The 21,058-nt window shown below is 39.6% G+C and overlaps 1 protein-coding gene across 2 annotated transcripts in view; it reads right to left on the bottom strand.

Moving 5' to 3' along the window:
- Nucleotides 1–789: 789 nt before the first annotated feature.
- kdm5bb (lysine demethylase 5Bb) overlaps nucleotides 790–21,058 on the bottom strand; it is a 24,055-nt gene continuing 3,786 nt past the window's right edge. The window contains exons 5-28 of one of the 2 annotated variants that reach the window (XM_005731590.2): nucleotides 19,755–19,811; nucleotides 18,392–18,541; nucleotides 18,181–18,274; nucleotides 17,737–17,858; nucleotides 17,123–17,281; nucleotides 14,797–14,916; nucleotides 14,550–14,708; nucleotides 14,242–14,423; nucleotides 13,955–14,117; nucleotides 13,705–13,824; nucleotides 12,269–12,463; nucleotides 11,815–11,996; nucleotides 11,585–11,709; nucleotides 8,494–8,644; nucleotides 8,268–8,382; nucleotides 7,359–7,714; nucleotides 6,378–6,516; nucleotides 5,279–5,458; nucleotides 4,623–4,784; nucleotides 3,748–4,233; nucleotides 3,153–3,237; nucleotides 2,850–3,058; nucleotides 2,514–2,768; nucleotides 790–1,708 (exon numbers count right to left, since the gene is read on the bottom strand). In XM_005731590.2, coding sequence (XP_005731647.1) covers nucleotides 1,571–1,708; nucleotides 2,514–2,768; nucleotides 2,850–3,058; nucleotides 3,153–3,237; nucleotides 3,748–4,233; nucleotides 4,623–4,784; nucleotides 5,279–5,458; nucleotides 6,378–6,516; nucleotides 7,359–7,714; nucleotides 8,268–8,382; nucleotides 8,494–8,644; nucleotides 11,585–11,709; nucleotides 11,815–11,996; nucleotides 12,269–12,463; nucleotides 13,705–13,824; nucleotides 13,955–14,117; nucleotides 14,242–14,423; nucleotides 14,550–14,708; nucleotides 14,797–14,916; nucleotides 17,123–17,281; nucleotides 17,737–17,858; nucleotides 18,181–18,274; nucleotides 18,392–18,541; nucleotides 19,755–19,811 — 4,104 coding nt within the window. In that variant the 3' untranslated portion in view covers nucleotides 790–1,570. The remainder of the gene's footprint in view (nucleotides 1,709–2,513; nucleotides 2,769–2,849; nucleotides 3,059–3,152; nucleotides 3,238–3,747; nucleotides 4,234–4,622; nucleotides 4,785–5,278; nucleotides 5,459–6,377; nucleotides 6,517–7,358; nucleotides 7,715–8,267; nucleotides 8,383–8,493; nucleotides 8,645–11,584; nucleotides 11,710–11,814; nucleotides 11,997–12,268; nucleotides 12,464–13,704; nucleotides 13,825–13,954; nucleotides 14,118–14,241; nucleotides 14,424–14,549; nucleotides 14,709–14,796; nucleotides 14,917–17,122; nucleotides 17,282–17,736; nucleotides 17,859–18,180; nucleotides 18,275–18,391; nucleotides 18,542–19,754; nucleotides 19,812–21,058) is intronic. The other variant, XM_013910497.1, reaches the window with a different exon arrangement.

Raw genomic sequence — 21,058 nt, 5'->3', positions numbered from 1 at the left:
CCTATTAAATTATTAAACACTGAAAATAACTGAAATTTTATTCTACGTTACACAGAATGAAAAATTGGGTTCTCAAACTTGTTTTGACAGGCCCGACTTCAGAAGACAAAAATGTTGATCAATTATTGATAATTAAAAGGTTTCAAAATTGAATTTCTGTAAAAATAAAACATAAATATAAGCTCTGTAGACTCAGATTTTATGTTTTCCTCCTGGTTGTCCACACCCCACCATCTGTGTCACCTACCAATGAGATTGCAGAACCACCGAATGTTATCATTACTGTCAGACAGAAAACTGAGGCAATCTCGCCTGTTTCCGCACTGCGATCATTCAGAACAATATTTTTTTTTGGTAGAGGATTCAGGCCCTTTGATAAACAATAAATACTAATAAATAAACAGTAAAAATACTCTAATTTACACTGTTTCTTAAGTAGGGTAACCACAATCCGGAAAATGATATTAAATTATTGACGTCAGCATCTGGTTAGACTCCGTGTTTACGGATCATTCAGGTCTTTATTGTCTGGCTTCAAAGATAAATATAACTGGGGATCATAAATGTTTATTGTAAAATTTGTTTCATGATGAAGCAATAAAAATCAGCATTATCAGGGTTTAACGATTATTACATTTTAAAAATCAGGTTTTTAGAATAGTTAGTCGCTGTGATCTCTGATGGGTAAACTTGTATGACCACTGTCTGAACAGCGTATTTAAATCCTGTTTTGGAGGACAGGCAGTGATTTTTTGTTTTTACTACATTGAAGTGAAAGCACAAGGCATATCCATAGAACAAAAGGGCTTTATTCCACAATATAAACTTGTAACATCTTCAGCTACTCCAGGTCCTTCCTGCTGTTTCCCGTGACGGGTTACAAGGCGAGGATCTGCCCAGCCAGCAGCCTCTTTTTCCTTTGGCGTGCCGCAGTGTTTCTCCGTAACCCAGACACGTAACCCAGTAGCTTTCTGTACATCACACCATCATCGCTAAAACACAACTCAGCCGAGATCAAAGCCATTTAAGTCGATTCAGACAAAAATTATTGCTCAGATAAATAAAACTATTCTACAAAACAAAAAATGGGAATAATTATATTAAGATGCATGTACTAAACACTGGATTTCAAAGAAAAAAAAAGTCATTTTTTGGGGGGTGAAAACCTCGACTTCTGTCCCCTTAGCTCTGGTTTAACATGCAAGAAAGTTTTAAAGAAGATAATATTAACCCTTGATTAATTCTCTTTACCGGGGGGGAGGGGGGTTCATGGTGTAAGACTCCTTTGCGTCGATGTAACGGGATGCCATGCAGCAGACTTCACATCCTGTGTTTTTCTTTTTTTCATTTAGACAACCACAAACAATTCATAAGAAGGAGGAAATATATATAATATATATATGTAAAAATACAAAAAAATAACTAAACATTATAGTTCTGGACAACATGTCAAAGAGGAGATAGCACCGTTGTTACAAAAGGGTTAGACAGACGGGACGAGGGGGTGAAGAGGGGTACGGGGTCAGTGACCCTCCAGACTGAAGACACGCCTCCCTTCAGAATGACATCTTTACTTTCTTACGCGCCCGTCGTTCAGTGTACACGTGACGCAAATGTAGTCCTCCTTCTCGGCCATTTCTGCCGTAACGCCGACGCACACTTGGTGAAACCACTGATTGCAGCTGCCGTCACACTGGACCCAATTCACCTGCAGAAACACACAAGTCAGTCAACATCACAGCTAAACAACAGGTCTACACTTCCAAAAGCTACTGTATATGCTCCACAATGTTCATCAACACCACCTGTGTTTTCATGGAGGGCAGCAAAACAATTTACAAGCTCGACCAAACAAGGTGCCACCTATGCCATCAATGGAAAAAATCTAATAAAGATTTAGAGTTAATCTGCAGTCGGATATTCATTGAAAAATTCAGTTAATCCGGAGGAAAGTTTTAGTTTGCGTTTATCCTGAAAAAATTCCCCTCCGTCCTGTTTATGATAGACCTGTCACACATATTCAATCAAGGGATCAACAGGAGAATCTAACATATATTTAAAGTTAAATGTGTCCTCCAAGAGATGATGGCTATGTTCTACTTCATGATGTTGTTGTTATCTGACTAATATTAATGCCTGCTGTGAGGTACAGACCCCCTCAGAAGTCTGTGACGTTGTTAAGGGGTCACTTTTGGCTCCAAAAATCTCACCCATAACCCGCCAACACATTTATGTGAAGGCTTTATGTTGATAAAATGAAATATTAGAATGTCATTCACCAGAAACCTACAGCACAGAGTTTTTGCACAGGTTTGTCTGGGAGCGCTGGTGTTTGCTGTTCACGATCAATTCTTTAGATAAAAATAAAGATTACAGCTCGTCTTGTTTTTGAAGCAGCAGTTTCCTGACTGGAGATGAGGTCCTCATATGGAAGACAGTAAAGTAACCTTAGCCTGTCCTCTGCAGACTAAATCCATTTACCGTATGTGGCTCCTGTCAGAGGTCTTTCTCACCTCATCTCCCTCTGGCAGCTGACACCTCTCTGCTGGACACACAGCCATTTCCTCATCAGAGTCGTCAGACTGGGAGAAGTTGGAGCGCGGGGAGGACGAGGTCGAGGTTTGCCTGCGCTGTGGATTCTTTTTATTCATCTTTTGTCTCTTGTGAGAGTGCTTTTTGTCCTTCGCTCTGCGCTCTCCATCTGAGCTGTCTCTCTCCAAATGCCGCTTCACCTTCTTTTCTGAGCTGCTTGCACCTTTGGCACCATCCTGAAAATAAAATCAGCACGATGAAACTGGCGCTGCAGTGTTCAGGATGTGAAATGGTTCCTTTATTGGTTTGGCTTGTACCTGGTTCAGTGGCAGATTTGTTCCCTGAGAGTTAAACTGCATGTGTTTCTCACAGTCTGTGGGCTCCTCCTGTGGTGGTGACATGCATGGGTTTGTTTGCTGGCTGCTGGCTCTGTCCAATAAGACAAGGTAGAGGCTCTGCACCTCTGGCAAAGACACCTGCAGAAGGAGCCCCTCCACCATCAGCTCTTCCAGGTCCCGACTCAAACCTGCAACATGAACACGCAAAATCTAAAATGTGACAATCTGAAACGACAGAAAAACTGCGAGTCATGTCTTCATGAAGTGGATCAGGACACTGACCGTGCAGCGGTATGCATCTCTGCTCGGTGTAGAAGACGGTCTGAGCATGGCTTGTCCTATTCCACTCTGGAGTCAAACAAGGAGCCTGTATCAAAACCATCAAACTCCGATGTTAACACACGCAGGTAGGTGATAATAAAAACAACTCTTTAAGCTTTAAAGAGGGCTGGAACTGAGCTCTACATATGAATCAGATTTGTGTCATTTCTGCAGCTTCTAAGACACCTATCATCTTTTTATTACATCTCACAGCACCCTTTAATGGTGCATTTCTCCTCCTTCATTATTTTATTTTATTTTTTTACACCTGCCAGATGATTTATACTAATATACTAATATATCTCCTTCTGTTAGCTCCTTCTGTTTTGTACGAAATGCTTGGAAAAGCTGTAAAAACCTGATCCTGAACCAAAATCTTAAAATGGTTTTGTAAGGGAACTGGTTTATTGTGTCATGTGGAGAAAATCTAACTCTCTGTTGCACACGTACATTTTCATTTAGCAGAGTTGGGGAGAGAATTGTTCCCCATCATTACCAATTAACATTTGCAAAAAATTAACTGCTTAAAAAGTGGCACAAAGAGATGAGGAGTGACCTGAGTGTTGCTCTGAGGGTTGTCACTGCCTGAAACCCAGCGGGTGAGAGTGGGAGGAGTTCCTGGCCTCTCTTCGAGTTCTGGTAGGTTACATGCCTGTGAAACCTCCTGCGCTCGCTGCTGCCAGTTTACTGTCCTCTCCATCAGATAGTGCAGTGCATCACCCTCCGGAAGGCGCACCCCGATGTGCCGCAGTGATGCCAGCAGAGAGAGGACTTTGCTCAAGGGGGGCTTTTCTGACCGCTGGCACTGCGGACAAAGCCATGGCTGTGTTTTGCAGGGATCTGACGGGTCTCTGACGCACACGCTGTGGAAGGCATCCCTGCAGAGTTCGCACTGTAGCATCGCACCCATGGGCGCCCTCTGACAGAAACACACCCTCAGGTCCATGCAGTCTGCCGTGGGAAGGAGCTTTGACTCATTTGCTGCCCTGAGATTAGAGAAAGCCTCCATCTCCCTCACCCACAGCTCCTCAAGAGTTGCCATCTGTTGAATAAAACATAGACTCAGTATTTTTCCTGATGAATTTCAGCAGTCAGATCTCTACCGCAGTGATTAAGCAAATAATTACTGTGTTATCATCATATTACAGCAATGTTTGAATAAAAGTTAGTTTTTTTCTTAAATTGACTGTTATCACCCTGTTCAGCATTGTGCCCCTTATCAAGTTTGACTGCTCAACACACATCCCAAGCACCCTTCTATATGCAGTTAAGCTTTTCCTGCAACAACCTGAAAAGACAAGACTTTCCTTCCGCTCAAAACTACTTCTCGTCATCAGGATCTGACCACCAAAACGTCAAAATCAGGTAACTCAGCAAACTTTATTCTTTTGAAGCACACGTGTCTCAGGGAATAGCTCTTTGAATACTTACTGCAGAGGTAGAATCCGTGGTCTCTGAAAGCGCTTTTTCCACATCGCTGAGAGTATTGAACCTCGAAGTTTTCTTTTTGTTACTTTTAGGTGATTCCTTTCCTTTCTTTGCCTTCCTCTTTGGAGAACCGACGTTTCCAACTTCACATCGGGGACAAAGAACCTGCAGAGAACAAAAGCCTTGTGAGTCTCCTGGACTAACAGGACCTAAAACTAACAACCTCTGCCTTTGACACAGGGATTTTATCTGCACCGAGCCTTAAAATAAAGGAAATTGTGCTCCTGTTTACACTTAACCCTGCATGTTATTATTGTGCCAGACACTACAATGAAGCCTGAATTTGATGGAAATAAATGATTTTCACGTAGAAGTTCGGCAATAGTTTTGGTGACTAACTGTTTTGTCTAATACAGTTTATTGGGTAAGATCCCATAAAAAACATCTTCAAATGTTTTCTTTGTTTCCAGAGAATCCAATACAGTATACATATACAGTATTCAAATTCATTAAACACAAGCTCAACTCTCTCCACACAAAGAGAAGTAGAAACAGGAAGGATCGGACAAGTCAAACATTTTCTGCCTGCCAGGTTTTAACCTCAGCAGATAATATTTCAAAATGTCCTAAAAATCCTTTTAAATCTAATTTAATTTTACCTCCAGCAAGGTGAGGCTTGAGTCTTTCTGAAGGAAAGTTGCTGCTGCTGATTCTTTCCATTCCTGCACTTGTGCCATGAGCGACTCGAGCCTGTCTAAAGGCTCCAGGTGGACTTGAATGGCTTGTCCTCGTAGCACCATGTCAGAGAGGGTGTCCACCATCGGGATGCAGCCGCTGACCTGAATCAAGAAGATTATTTTAGTGTAACACACTTTTTTTGCCCCACTGATACCCTGAACCAGCTGACCAGTTATGTTGGCCTCGTTTACATTTTACTGGTCCTTAAAAATACAACGAATAATTTTCATTAAGTTATATACTACTGAATAGCTTAATAGTTATAATAACACAAAGAATTAATTATTCAAAAAAAATATTCTGAAGAATAATTAAAAACTAAAGCCTTAAAATAAAGGAAGTTGTGCTCCTGTTTACACTCAACCCTGCATGTTATTATTGTGCCAGACACTGAAAGGCACGGCAAAACATACAATACGTAAACCAGCACTTTTTTTCAGTATGCTATATAGTTGCTGTATAAAATAAATCAGCAGAGGATGGGATCAGGCAAAAAGATACAATACATGAGTCGTTTTGGACTTTTCCACTCAGAGATTTTGATTGTAGTTACAGTAATTGTTGACTTTCTTTTCCCCCTGTTTTCGCTGCACCGCCTCTTTCCTCTCACTGCGTGTGTGGGTCAGAGTGGAGAGGCTCCAGCCTCAAAATAACTACGACAGCGTCACCTTCACTGCTGCTGTGAAACACGGAGGCTGAATCTAAAAATAGTTTTTACTCACACACCCCTTCACACTTTTTACACCCCAGACGCCTCTATTTTTGGTCACAAATGTGAGTGACACAGTTTCACTGCCTTCCTGCTGTCTTTTATACGCCTCTAAGAACAGCCTCTTTGTTGCAGTAACCTCACGCACTTCCTTTAAACTGGCAATAAGTTACTAACAAGTTTTCATGACAGGAGAACTCTCAATCGTTATAAACACCATCACAATTGTTTTTAAGTCACACCCTATCAAAATAACATATAATAATATCATATTTCCTAATAGTCCAACCATTCTTAAAATTTCTGCTAACCTGAAGCTCCTCAGCTTCTTGCAGCCACTCTTGGGCTTTTCTGATGGTGTCTTTCAGGAGAAGGCAGTTTGGGAGGTAGGCAGGGATGCTAGATGCCTTCTCAGAAGCAGCACTAAGGGTCTCTATGGAGTGTGGTGGTCTGGTGGGTAGAAAAACACAAATGACGCACCATAGGTTGTAAACATTGGCACAATATTTGCATCAGGTCCATGTTATCTATATTATCCATACCAAGAAATGCCATGACACTTCGTTCACAAGCTTTCTAAATATTTATTTTACCACAAACACTTTCAAAAATGTTCTGTACATACAGGTTTTATTGCATAAAATTGCATAAAACATAAAGCTTATGTTATTTTGAAAACCAAACTTATTTACATTAAATAATATTTTAATTGTCAAACATCTGAAATATTTTTCAAACACTATCTCAAATTCTGTGAAAACCCCAAATTCAAAGCTGCAGTGGACTAAGCATGATGAGGAAACACAAAACTTTTTTTTTAAAATACTGATATTTAAGTCCTGATTGGAGATTAGTTTGCCTGATAATGGTGAGAGTAAATGCGCATTCCTGACAGCCATGCCATTAAAAGCTTCTGAAAAGCACTAATGACAGTTAATACTGGACAGCACTGAGTACCAATGGAATGAGGGCAGAACTAAACATGATGCTCACTTTTTGTTGGTCTTGTTGAATATTCTAGCAGCAGCATTTTGCACTAGCTGTAATTAAAATGAAGCAAAATCAGGAGCACTGACGTAATATTACATTATTCAGTTACAATCAGTGCAAATACCTGGACACAGAGTTAAAGCTAAGAAGCAGAATAACATCTTAGAAATCATCTGGTTTTCTTTTGGATTAAACTCAGAGCATGACAAGCTACCATAATATGTCCTTGTTGCTGTTTTGGAAGCTCCTATCCTGTGGCTATGATGCAAACTTTATCATGGACTAATCGGTGCTGCCCTCACCTGGCTTTAAGAAGACTGCTCGCCTTGTCCTCCCAGTGCTCAGACATAGTGAGCTGCTCTTGAAGTCGTGCCATGGCTTTCTCCACTGACGGATGAGGTGCTAATCCGACTCCCTGGTCGATGAGCCTCCTCATGGTCTCCAGAGTCAGGGTAGCAGGCTGAGCGCTGGCCTGTTGCACCCCCTCCAGCCATCGTGCTTGCTCCAGCCTCACTCTCAGACGCGGCAGCTCAGGCAGGTCCACGTCGAAGTCGAAGCTGACGTCCAAAAGGCTCTGGATCTCAGCAACACTGGGAAGTTCATCTGCCAGGACCTTCTCGCTGTGCTGCTGGAAGTCTTCAATGCGATTTAAGAGTTCCTGAAGATGGAAAATACAAGAAGTTGAAAAATGTCTTCAAATCAGATCAAGTAGTGCATTTTTATTTATTTAACAGGGAAAGTGCATGTTAGTGGACATCGACGTAAAAAATAAGACGTAAACGTGTAAGATTGTAAGAAAACCACTAATTTACATCTGTAGTCCTCAAGCAGGTCACATCAAACTATGCAATACAGAAAAGACATGTTACGCAAAACACATAAAAACACACAAATAAAAACAATACATCACATAAAGTTCAGAAAAAACTGATCACAGATCTAACGTGTTACGCAGAGGTCTACTTTATTGCCATTAATAAGCTATTCCAACATTTACCTCCCTTCACTGACACCACACTTTGTGGTTCACCTGTGAGGCATAAAACTGTCTCATTTAGCAGTGGCCTTAGTGCCAATCACACTGCCATATTTTTAAATACAAGCAACGCAGGACAGAAACTGCACAAATAACAAAAGCTGCACAATGTGACTTAAAATTAAAGAAATGAAATTTTACTTTGGTAAAAGCAAATTTCTTCTCCTCAGTTTACCTTCAACAGGGGCGCCTGAGGGAGACTGCAGGAGAGGTTATACAGCTGCCGCACAAATGAACTCAGCTCCTCCACAGTCAGCTGGCTCCGTGACTTCCCACTTCCACACCGATACCTGTGTCCATGAGTGAAGAAATCACCCTCATTAAGGCGCCATTACTATTCAACAAGAAGAATGTGTGAGAAGTAATGCATAAGCCTGGGTGACATCGCATATTAATGTTACCTGGTCTGCTTCTTGCCATTCAACAGCTGCTGTGCCACAGACGCGCACTTCTCAGCATCTTGTGTGACCAAACGAAGCCGACGCAGCAGGTCGTTGTCAGGGAACAGCTTGGAGTCTGACTCAGCAAGGAGGGTGCGAAAGACTGGCAGGCCTGAGGAGACAAGAGCAGCTTAATCATAGTCTAACACATTTGCAGCTTAAATAACCCAACATGTTGCTGAGCAACTGATGACTTACTGCAGCAACCTCTTTTTTATTGTTTTTGCTGAACATGGCACTGGCGCTGCAAAGAGTAATAAATACTTTTATCTTATAACTTACACCACTATTGACTTAACTGAGTCTTAGGTTAATTGCTTCCAGGAGCTCTTTGAGGAATTACTTTGCTGACAGTGACAATGGAGCGGAGTCATTGGTAGAAGGATTTTAGGATTTCATTTCTTTATTGACTTTATTTAGAATCACTTAGTCCAACAGCTCATTATGATTATCGAGTGTGATTCTAATATCTTCTAATCTAATATCAAAAACAGGAACAAAACTCGGGGTGCTTCTTTTTGTGTGTTATGTTATACTGGCCCTTTAAGGTCGGGTCTGGACTGCGATGAGGCACTCACGATATAACATATATGCTTTGTGTAGCATGAATGACTGGTTAAAAGGTTGGGGCAAGATAGAACAGGAACTCAGCAAAGAGGAAGAAAGGTGAACAAAAGCACCATGAAAGGCAAAAATTACGGTGGCAGTGAAGCATTTTCATTGTTTTTAGCATATTGACTCACTTCATCATATACAAGTTCTTTGCCTGTTGTGACTTTTGTGTTCTCTGTCCCAAGGGTTTAACTAAAGGACTTATAGCAGCGCAAACAAGCTGCCCCAGAATGAAAGTAAATACCTCTAACACCTGATCCTAGGTCTGCAAACCACTGTATGCACAGGGGACGCCACTAAAGCTCACCTGGTTGAGCTGTAACACATGTCTTGTGTCTTTACTGTGTTGGGTTGTTTTCAGTGTGTCAGCCCCCCCTCACTGTCTTCCCACTACTGTGTACTCTATACTGGACCATCCAATAAAGGCCAAAAACATTCTGAATGCACAGACACTCACACAGGAAATGCTGACCTTGACTCTGAGCTCGAAACACATTATTTCTAATCGCAGTGCAGCTGCAGAGCAACTTAATATTAGAGCAATATATGCAGTGATGACTCCCCACTTGGCCAATAGAAAGGGGGCTGTCAATGTCCAACATCATTCATTCAAGATGTCTCGCCCAGTGTGTGTTTTAACAGTGTGTGCAAACACAGCTTTGTTAGTCAAAATGCAAACGCAGTGGCACACGTTTGTTTTGAGCTTTCTGAAACCAGAAGTGAGCATATTTGGATGAGCAACTGTACGACTGCAATGCACAAACTCAGATATCTTCCAATTGGTACTAAGTAACAGACTAATAAAGTAGTTGGACAAATTTCTATTTACCTGATTAAAATGCTTCAAAAGACACAAACGGCAGTTTTGTTCAGTGACTCCATTTAGCACAGGTGGACTCTAGCAGACTTCAGTTTGCTACAGCTGCCTGGTACACCTACTCAAAACTTCATCTACCAACAGTTTTTAATCACTGGAGAATCCCAAACAGACAATCCCAAACAATTTCCAAACAATTATTTTTATAAAAAGCTGTAAACATTTATTTTAATTTTTAAGTCTTTTCATTGGTCCTTTTAATGTGGGAGTTTTGGGGGATTGGGGGCAGTTTTGGCTCTTATGCACTGGCTTCTTTTTTCAGCCCTGCAGGTTACCACTTTGATTTGCTACATGTTTCTCCTATTAAAGCGTCTTAATTAAGATAACGAGAAAAAGCCGTAGAGCTCTCATTTGCAAGTTTTGTAAACTATTTTTGCTCTGCTGTCTATAGCTCCCAAGAACAGTGTGACAGCCTCTTCAGTAAACGAAATTTAATTAAACTAGTGGCACTTTTAAAAATAAACGTCAGACAGTTAACACCATGCTGAGGAGTCTAAACAGGAGGTCGATTACACTTCCTACAGAGTGACACTTTTCCCAGTTTGAGCCTAAAATACATGGAGAGGAGGGATGCTGAGGCAGGCAGATGAAGAGGGGATCCTGCTGCTGTGCCATAATAAACAAGAACACCAAACTCACAGTACGCAGACTGCAGCTGGTGGTGGACGCGTCACACATGACAAACTGTGCAGTTTGTCAAGTGTACAACAGCTGTATTAATTTGATGAGTAGGAAATTTTACGATCTGAAACTGAGGTAGTTAATAAGGTTTGGATACAGGTTTGAGTAAAATGAATGGATTTCTCACATCTACTCAGGAAAGCTGACAATCTTCTACTAACAAGGTTTTCATCAGTGCTCTACTTTCTGAGATAAAAGAGGAGCAAAATTATATTACTGACTATTTACAGATTGGCAGGCAAAGCAATCCTTTTTAATACGAGTCTTAAACATGCATCCATCAACTTTTTTACAATCTTTGCTGGCTTGTTTTCAGCTCAGCACCTGCCCTGTTTTGGTGTAGATGTGTATTTTTCTACTTTTTCAAAACATAGTAGCTACAGAATAAATGAAACCGTCTGCATTTACATGGGTTGTCCATAAACTTCACTTTAACTGTGCCATCGTCTCTTCCAGCAGGTATGAAATCTCCTTGCCAAATAATGACTTGTTTGCTAAACTGAACATAGTGCTTTTGTTTTGGGCTGTAATGATCCATAGCTGTGGCCAGATAACTGAAACGGTTGATGCTAGAATAACCACATTAAACGTGGAAATGGAAAAAGAAAAAGGAGGAGGATGGTAGAGGTGGCTAAAAAGATGATAGAAAGCGAGATTCAGATGCTATAATTACTGCTTACTCAGTCGAGTATAAGCTAATGTTTTAAAATGGAAAGTAGTGCAGTCTTTATTACAGCACCATGGAAGGAGGTTGTCTACTGCAACTTCAAAACATTGGTTTTAAATTTGAATATAGTTTCATTTTCTGAAATTAGGTGCAAGGAAACACTGGTTATTTTACTTAAACACGTGAAACCATCTGTTTGGTCCTTTGCTGCTTACCTTTCTTTTTTTCGAGTTTGGCCTCTAGAGTCTCTGTTACACGGGAGGCCCATTCATCATACAGCTCAGATCGCTGCTTCACAGAATTCATCATCAAAACCAGGTCGTCCAGTGTGTATCTGTAACTGTAGCAGCAAAGCGAAGCGATTGATTTTTTTAATAAGATGCACAAATCAGAAGAACCACAGTTTTCTGTAGTTTAATACTAAAAAATAATCAGTGGGACTTACTTCACTGTGTAGTTGGTGACAGGGCAGGAGCAGAGGTTGTTGATGTGGTACAGACAGACCAGTACTCCGGGGGTACAGGGACAGGTGATGGCAGACAGGTAGCAGGTAGTCTTGCACTTGAAACATTGTCGCTCGTCATCCTGGAGGTGATCGTACTTTGCCTCCTGGTGGTGCATCGCTCCCTGAAGGTGTGAGATACCAACAAATGCATTAGGTGATGCAGTGTGTGTATAAACAACACCGCTTTGCACTTTTTTAAAACATGTATGCTACTTTCACAGCTGGCCAATAAAGCTTAGTGGCACATTTTTACACATTTCTGCGAGGCCAAAACAAAAAAGCAATTTTAAACTAGTGATATGAAAAATAAACCTGTATTTATTTATTAAAAAACAGTCTACACACTATGCAACTCTGTCATTATGTCTACATGAGATGTTGAAAGATGCTGTACCATTTTCTTCACTTTCTCTCTCAGCTCCTCCTCTTCTCGGATCATGGCGACCATGTCCTTGTGCACGGCTGAGGCCAGAACCACGCTGAGTGTATCTGCTTTTGTGGCCATGTTGCACACCATCTCATCATGCGAAAACACGTTGTACCGATGCAGCATGCGGTAGTGGTCAACACACTGTCTGCCAAGAGGCATCTGGTAGAAGAGAAAGGAGCAAAAGAAAGTTAAGTGTGTAATTGGTGATGGAGCAATAGCAGAAGAGAAATTAGTCAGCAGTAGTTTTGAGTAAGTGTGTAAAGAAGAACAAAAAAATGTCAGCCTAATGTAAATATTTTCAGCTTTTCTTACTCTCCTGTGATACTAAAATGAATTTATTCCAACTTGTGGCTACTTCACAAAAGAAAACTAATTTTAAAAAAGCAACATGATCCTTTTTGGGTGAACAGATATAATACAATTTACTTTTAATATAAACTGCCGCTTCACATTTCTCTCCAGTTCATAGTAACAGCCTTTGCATAACACTATGAAAATACTGGAGGTAATCTAAATACTGATGCATGACCCGATAAAGCAGCTTAAGCTTTATTTATAGTCTTGCACTGAATCCCAAAGAGCCCGTGGCATAGGCTGTTGTTGGTATTTGTGTCTGCTTTTCTCTGCCCTCAGCATGATTTTTTTTCTACCTGCTTCATGGGAAAATTTCTCACAGAGACTTGAACTAAAGCTACTAAAAGTCTTCTTTGCACATTGCGCTGGTGTTCGTGGACTCTACAGCCGTCACTGGTGCTTCATTCTCTCTTGCGATTGTCTTTCTCCTGCGTGCTATCATGCCACACAGCCTTCTAGATAGTCTACATATTCTCTAATTCTGTGAGAACTCACTTCACTGAGAGGAAATCCCACAATATGCGATCCTTCTGCACCTATTGCTAACAGGTGCTCTTGAAGACCATCATGAAGGATTCTACTGTGTTTGTTTGAATTTAGAAACACACCAGTGCTCCTAGTACCATTTTACAGTTTCACCATCGGTGTTTTAACCTGTTAAAGGGATGGGCAGCTTTCAGATTTCACATATTCAGTTAACATGACCTCTGTTTTTCTAGGACATAAAGCAGTTGTTATGACAGTGGTTAAAAATGTGTGTTGCTGTGATGCGTAAATACTTTTCTGGGAAGCTGCAGATCAGGTAAAGTGTAGATTTTATACAGAACTATAAATCAAGCTGTAAAGCAGTACCACTAAAATAGGCTGGCATTTTTTTTGTACTCAATCAATGAAAATCTTTCATACTAAAAATAAAAAAATGACCTTGTTATTCATTCACATCTTCTACTTTCACATAAAATTATATTAGAAAAAGTGTTTTAAATACTTTTTCCAAACAAAAAAGAGATGCTGTTTAGAACAGCGAAAATAAAGGGATTAAATACCCAGTCGACTGTGCAGAAGTTGACTGCCTCAGCGAAGTTGAAGCCCTGATTGAAGCCACTGTGATAAGCTCTAGGAAATGTGATGACAAACTCACCAGCACACTGGTTTGTTCTGTAAATCTGAAGCAAAGTGGAGAGCAGAGAAGATCCTGTGAGAAATATTCAAGTTTTATCTGTAAATCCACTTCATAACAGACACTGACTACATATACAGATGTAGACTACACAGGATGTGAAAAAGACTACGAACTGGGACTCCATAGTCCATCAGGGTGTTGGGGTTCATGATGGTGACCAGCTGGTGGAGCAGGTCAGGTTGAGACTCAAAAAGCTCTGGGGCCAGTTTCTTCATAACGTCCTCCAGCTGCTCGGCAGCAAAACCAGGAGCACCATACCAGGTTTTGGGTTCCCCCCTTGAAATTAATAAATTAGAAAAGACTTCACTCCTGCTGGCCAAAAGTGAGGTGCAAATAAAATGTATTTGATTTTAGGAGCTCAAGCAATAATAAACCTATACAAGAAACTTTTTTTGTATACCAGTGCAGGTAATTGATGGAGTAGCTCCAGTGATCCTCGATGTGCCAGCAGAAAGAGGAGAAGCACATGCCAACATAAAGCCACGGCAGCGTCATCCCACAGATGTCAGCTGTTACATGAGTCAGTACAGACGGGTTCATCATCGCCAGGTTGTTGAGGTTCCAGCCACATTTGAGGTATTTCTGCATGGGGAATGGCATACCCAGGTTAATAGCAGGAATTACAGTGCAATGCTTGTACTTCTTAGTTTACAAAACATGATTCCACAGATGTATGCAAGGTTTTATATTGCTTATTTAGACATTTACCTCATCTGCTGGAGAAACCTTAAATTTTCCATTTGGAATAGGGAATCCACTCCCAAACTCCTTCGAGGCGATATCTGCTCCATACTCTACAGTAACGTCCTCATCAATGGCTCCAACCAAACGCCAAAACTCTTTCTCTACCAGCTCTGTGGGCACCATCTGTAACAAAGAAGTGAGAGGTAATTGAATTTAAAATACTCAGACTGACATAGAGCAGTATGTTTATGTTTGGACCTTATCTACTTACATGAACTGGCATGTTGAAGTAATCAGATTTAAAGGCATCTGCCATTTGGCCAAATGCACGCAGGGAATAGTCTCTGTATGCCTGTTCAAACCCGAACGCCTCATGAGGCTTGTTGCATTCCTGTGGGCAAATTTAAAAAAGCCTTTCAAAGATATTGACACGGTTAGCTTTTGTGTGTGTGGTTTTTAATTTATACACAATTATTTATGGAATTATGATGCCAAAAACCTATTCTATAACTACATAATTAAAAACATATAGGTAAAAATCTGAGAATTCTGAAATTGAATCTGTGGGAGAATGAATGAACTTCCAGGAGGTAAAAAAACAATCTTGGAGAAAAAGTGAGCAAACCTTTTAAAGCATTTTTTTAAAGCAGTTCTCTTTCAAGCCTCACTCGGTATCTCACTATTGAAAGTGGTCTCTGGCATGACCAATCAAGCAAGCTCCACTATTACCATGTCTGTCCAAAAACGACTGATTACGTCAACAACACAGGGTCCCCGAAACCCTTAGATCAATAGTGTTGGAGCCTGAACATAGAAGCCTGTCTCCTAGAGTCTGCAGTCTAGAGAGCCAAATTGGCAGCTTCAAAGACTCAGAACTTTCAGCAACAGTAGAGGAAAGTGAAAGCTGCAGATGAGCAATGGGGCACAGGTGGAAGCATCCCCACTTGGTTTCAGATTTGATATTTCACTCAGTGGTAAAGGGATTCAAGGGTGGCACTCAGGTTGCAGACTGTTATAATGCCAACACCTGAGGAGATCGATCTCCAACCTTCAGCACATACACATCTTAAGCCATTTCCAACTGGATTGGGTGTTTTATTATTTTAATTTTCCTCTTGCTCTGACATTTTGACAAACTTCACACTACACTTACAACTTACACCTGGAGAGATGATGCGACCATGAACAGTCTAGGCCAGATTTAAACAGCCATTAACTTCAAAGGCAACAAAACATTGGAGTAACTGCAATTTAGAGGTACTGTCACCTGTATGTTATCACTGAAACTCAGTTACTATGTACACTGCTGCAGCTGTTATATATCTAAAACTCAAACTAAACACCATTTTATATCAGTGAAGCAGCAGGTTATATGAGTCAGCCCCCAGCAGAGCATCCTGCCTGAGGTCTCCTCTGAGTATCAGATGCTTAATGGTGTAAGCAGTGTTTCAAAATTAGATCACAAAGAATTAAAAATATTTTTTATATTTCTTTGGCACCCCTCTGGTGGCCTGTGGTAAAAGCCAGCCCTGCCTTCTAAAGGTGTGACGTTCACACATGATTTCTTTTTCTGATTTCCACCCAGGAGACTGTTCAGTTCCACCATATTTTGGCTCTGATTTGGCATTAAAAATACATGGGTGTATTTAGAAGGTCCATACTAAAGTAAAGAGTGGCAAAGAGAAGTGAAATCAAATTATTCTGAGCTTTGCAGGTAGCAAAAGTCTGCCAGACATTAGAACTGGCTCCCGGAAGGAGAACCTTTAAAACCGACCCTGGGAATACACTGGCTGCACCGGAGTTGTGTTCTTTTTGCGATTTGGCTATGGGAGCTGTTTGAGCCCACTCACGCCTTACATTGCTTAAACTAAGAGAAGTTATACAACTTTTTTGAGCTGTTAATTCTGCTATACAAGCCAGTAAAAGCCCAAAACAAAATACAGATGTAGAACTACGCATTTTAGTTCCCTTTTAATGTTAGCGTTAAGCTATACAGACTTTGAGTAACAGTTTAAGATAACCATACCTAAGAAACTTTAAATTGTAGTTACAGTATTAGTGTAGTTTTGTAACACATTTTCATTAGTGATGAGAGATTCTTGTATTTAGTGCAGTTACACTTGTTGCAGAACAAGTGACACTGATCTTACTTCTTATTTGTTGTACTGTAACCCAACCCAGTACTGTTTTTCTAAGCCAAACAAACAGATAGCAAAAGTGAAGGTAAACTACAGGATCACAGTCTTTACGTCACTGATAACATACCTGCTTATATGTTCTTTTAAAAATAAACACTATAAAACCTGGCAACAGCTTAAAAAACAAATACATTTACAATAAACAAAAGTAAACAATAATGTTTATAGATGGACTACACAGTATTTATGCACTACTTAGAAGCTTTATAAACATCCATTCCACCTTAACAACTATCAAGATAATGTTATAGATGGTTTACAAAGAATTATTAAATAATAATTAATATTATTTAGTATTTTTTCAATATTTGCTAACAGTGAAAAACTATTTAGCTCATTTTTCTATGTATTAACAATAGTAATTATAAAGTGTTACCAGACTGTGCTGTTTAATCTCACCTGAGCCAGACACTTGGGGCACCTCCAGTCTCCTCTGGGAACGTCGTGCAGAGGAGGGATCAAACAGAAGGTGTGGTAGCTGTCGTCACAGCCATCACACAGCAACAGGCGGTCTTCATCTCCCCCACTGCCACACACCAGACAAACAACCAGATCCACCTGGGCAATAACAACAGGAGCAGTTTGTAGTGAGATGAAAATAAACAGATAGAAATGAAAAACATTTTTTACATAGACTGAAATCTACCAGAACTCATTATATTTATTACAAAAATGAAAAATTTTAACATGCATGTTAAAAATATACTTTGAAATGCTGTCAGTTTTAAAGGATCAGTTATGGTGCATGATATTTTAAACCTCATTTTTTCTTTTCTTACATTACCTCTGTCTTCTTTTCTTGTGCTATTGTATCTTTTAGTTTATGTAATTACATTCAGCATTAAAATGTCACATTTTTTTTGTTATGTGTTATTTGTGCTCTTCAAAAAATGATACATATTTAATGGACAAAGGAAGCAACTTAGTCAAATGACAAAAACTTAGGGTGGATTTCTCAACATTTAGTTTAATGTTGCATTAAACTAAAACACACTCTTTTGGTGTCTACTTACTGGACTTGGAGGAACTGGAGGCATGACTTTCTTATACCGTGACTTGGGAACTTTGTCAGCTTCAAATATTAGTTCCTTGGTTTCAACTGGTTCCTGTTTCACCAGAATTGGAATCTCTTTCTCTGCAAGGCCACAAGAAACGTTACTATGACCAAGAAGAGGTTTATCCTTTACAGGAAATGTTTAAAAATACATGGACTCCATATTTGGTATTTTTAAGTTACTATAGAAATATTATTTTCTTGGCTAAAGGAGGATTTGTAACTACTGAATATATGTTTAATTACCATTCATTTCTGCTTATCGCTACTTTACACTCTTGTTACAACATTCATACATGTTTATTAATGCTTAATGATTCCAAACAAAGTGTGTTGAAGTGTTTGCATTAATGTTGTGAATATCAACAGAATAACTGTTTTCGCTCTGGGGTGTGGGTCTGACCTGGTTCTGTCTTGACAACAAAAGACCCCATCCTCCGCCTCAGGTTTGGCTTGCTATCACCGGGCTCACCTGGTTCAGTCTTCACACAGACAGCCTACAGACAAAGTGAGAACTGAAACGTCAAACTACGAGATTCTCTAAATAACTGTTGAATAGTGAAGCTTGTACTGATGGTTTCAGGGCAGTTTTAGTCAGGCTTTGTGGCTCCCACCTCACACTTCATGCGCTTGGCTCTGCGAGCACTTGGACAAGCATCAGGTATCTGGACAGGTGTCCTCTGAGCCTGGTCCTGCAGCTTCTGCTCCTTGATGTCTGTGCCCTCCTCTGCACTGTCGACCGGCTGGACAGGCTTCTGAACACACTGAAAGAGCCAGCGAGGGAGAACTATATCACAAAGGCTATTAGAAAGAACCTATGCGACCAACTGGAAATACCTGTATAATCAGATGCAGTAATCAGGAAGATATAAACTGACTGCCAGGTAGTACAGTACAGTTAACTACAACTAAAACTAAAAGTAAGAGTAGAAGAAATATTTTATTTAAATATTTAAATAAACTGAAATTTAAAAAAGGTTTTTGGCTTAAGGGAAAAATTGGAACTTGCTGAAACAAAATTAACTAAAATAAAAAAAAATAAAAATACATATAAGAATATAAAAAATATCATTTAGTCTTTCTCACTCTGATGAAGTTTGTTAACCACTGTCAGGCACTGGTGTAAAAGTTTAATAAGATAACTGGCGGAAAAAAGGTACATTTACTTTAGCATTTTTGTATTTTTTTATTAATCTTTATCTTGTTTAATTTTTGTATTCTTTTCTTTCTCTTTTCAGAGAAAGTTTATATTCTTTATACTGATGTTTATATTGTTTGAAAATATTTTGTTTTCATTAGATTCAGTGTTAGTTTTGATCTGTAAATTATAATCACATGTGTGGTACTTCTCACGGACGTGATTCGAGAAGTTCAGAGTATGACAATACAAACACAATATTTCACATCATGTACACATTCTTAGACAAACACATGCAATAAGGACTTAATAGTGTATCTGGTATTCAGAGTTATTTTAGTTTTGGTATTATAGTTTTAAGAGTGGATTTTATTGTTAAAATATCCAGATGTGGTTTACTTTTTTTTAAAGTTTGGTATCATTTGGTATTTAAGAGTGTTTATAGTGAAACAGTCAAAGAAGAAATGTCCATGAGGAGGATGTGGTTAGTTTGTCACCTCAAACAGGGAGCAAAGAAACATGCCAAATTAAACAGAAGGATGTGTGTGAGTTGAGACAGTTTGTGTGTGAAGGTAAGGTATCTCAGACTCTCAGGAGTTTGACTTTTTAGTTTAACTAATTACCAACAGCAGGTTATTGTGTGGATAACACATTACAACTGCAGAAAGTAGATCAAGGTGAAGATACCGTTAACTGATACTAAGATTAACTGTTTTATGAAGAGATTTAAATGTTGTCTGTAAATATAGCCCCACAACTTTATGCTGCCCAGCCACAGATAAACATGCATTTTGTTAGATGTGAGGCTGAGTAGCTTCTTAAACGTGACATAAACGTACTTCTTGAAGTTCAGGATCAGCCTCCAAAAGCATCAGTTTGGAAGCTGGATCTGGTGCCTAAGGCAGGAGAGAGCTTTGGTGATTACAGAGTTTAAAGTGACCTGTGTAAGAGGTCACAAATGACCAATTAAATTATCTCTCTTGCAAAATCTCATGAAAAATTAGAGCCAAAATCAATAAAAGAGACACAAGATGATAAAATCAAACTCAATATATCAGTAAGAAAACAGAGCTAACTTAAAAATACTGCAAAAATCAGACAGCTCTTAAAAACACAAAACATACAACCCAACATGGAACAAACGATCCTAATAATGCATTTGTTTAATCTTGCTCTTTCCATATTACATTCAACTTGCATTCAACAACATTTAGCTTCAATGGAAACATTGAACTATAAATCATTTTCATTTGCAGAAGAAATGAGAAATACCAGTTCAGTGGTTATTTCCTGCTTTTATTGTCCTACTTACGCTAATGCAAACATGTACCACGCCTAAGTTTGTTTTCCAAACAGCCACCTGCTGTGTCCTAAACCATGTTCAAACTTCACCAGTTTTATTGTGACTTTGAATGAAGGCATACATTTGTTGATTTTACTGACTGAGCTCCTTCCTGTATTATATTTAGGTTTTGATCCACTGAGCTTCTCACTTTTATTTTCTATTTTCTATTTAACTGTACTCCTTTTGTGTACAGCTAAATATTTACCTTCCTAAGCTATTTTTTTTGATATTGTCTTCATTATACTGAGCTTGGTTGTTTTCCATGTTTTGGTTGCAGGAACTGTAGTGTCCCAACTAAATGTACCTTATCTTTGTTGTTCTCTATTCAGGTGTCAGTCTGTCACTGCTTGGTGGAAGGAAACTGGTCCAAAAAGCTGTGGTTTGGGCATTAATTGGCATATGCAAGCAAGACCACAAACTGCCTATAATGGCTTCCTCACATTGGCGGGCTGTTAAACTTGATTTTAAGATTTTATTGTTTGTTTTTGAGCAACTCAGGTTTCAGTATCGTGGCCAAGAACATTTTGTCAAACACACTAATGGAGCCAGGAATGAACCAATCTTCTGGTTTAGTACATGACGTGCTCTACCTCCTGAGCCACAGCCACCCAGGAAGTGCAGCTATGAACCGTTATGAACTGTGGGAATTATTTAGGAAAACTGAACCATTTCTGTGGTTTAGCTCTTAAATGTTAGCGGTGGAGTCAACATGTTTCAAACTGGGCTGGATAATCCAATCAGCATTCTGTGGATAATCCCTAGGGCTAACACACACACACACACACACACACACACACA

The sequence above is a fragment of the Pundamilia nyererei genome, unplaced genomic scaffold (genome assembly GCF_000239375.1).
Source record: "Pundamilia nyererei isolate P.nyererei 1_Seehausen unplaced genomic scaffold, PunNye1.0 scaffold00044, whole genome shotgun sequence".
Classification (NCBI taxonomy): Eukaryota; Metazoa; Chordata; class Actinopteri; order Cichliformes; family Cichlidae; genus Pundamilia; species Pundamilia nyererei.
The sequence above is the reverse complement of the archived record's forward strand: the minus strand, read 5'-3'. Positions and strand labels throughout refer to the sequence as shown.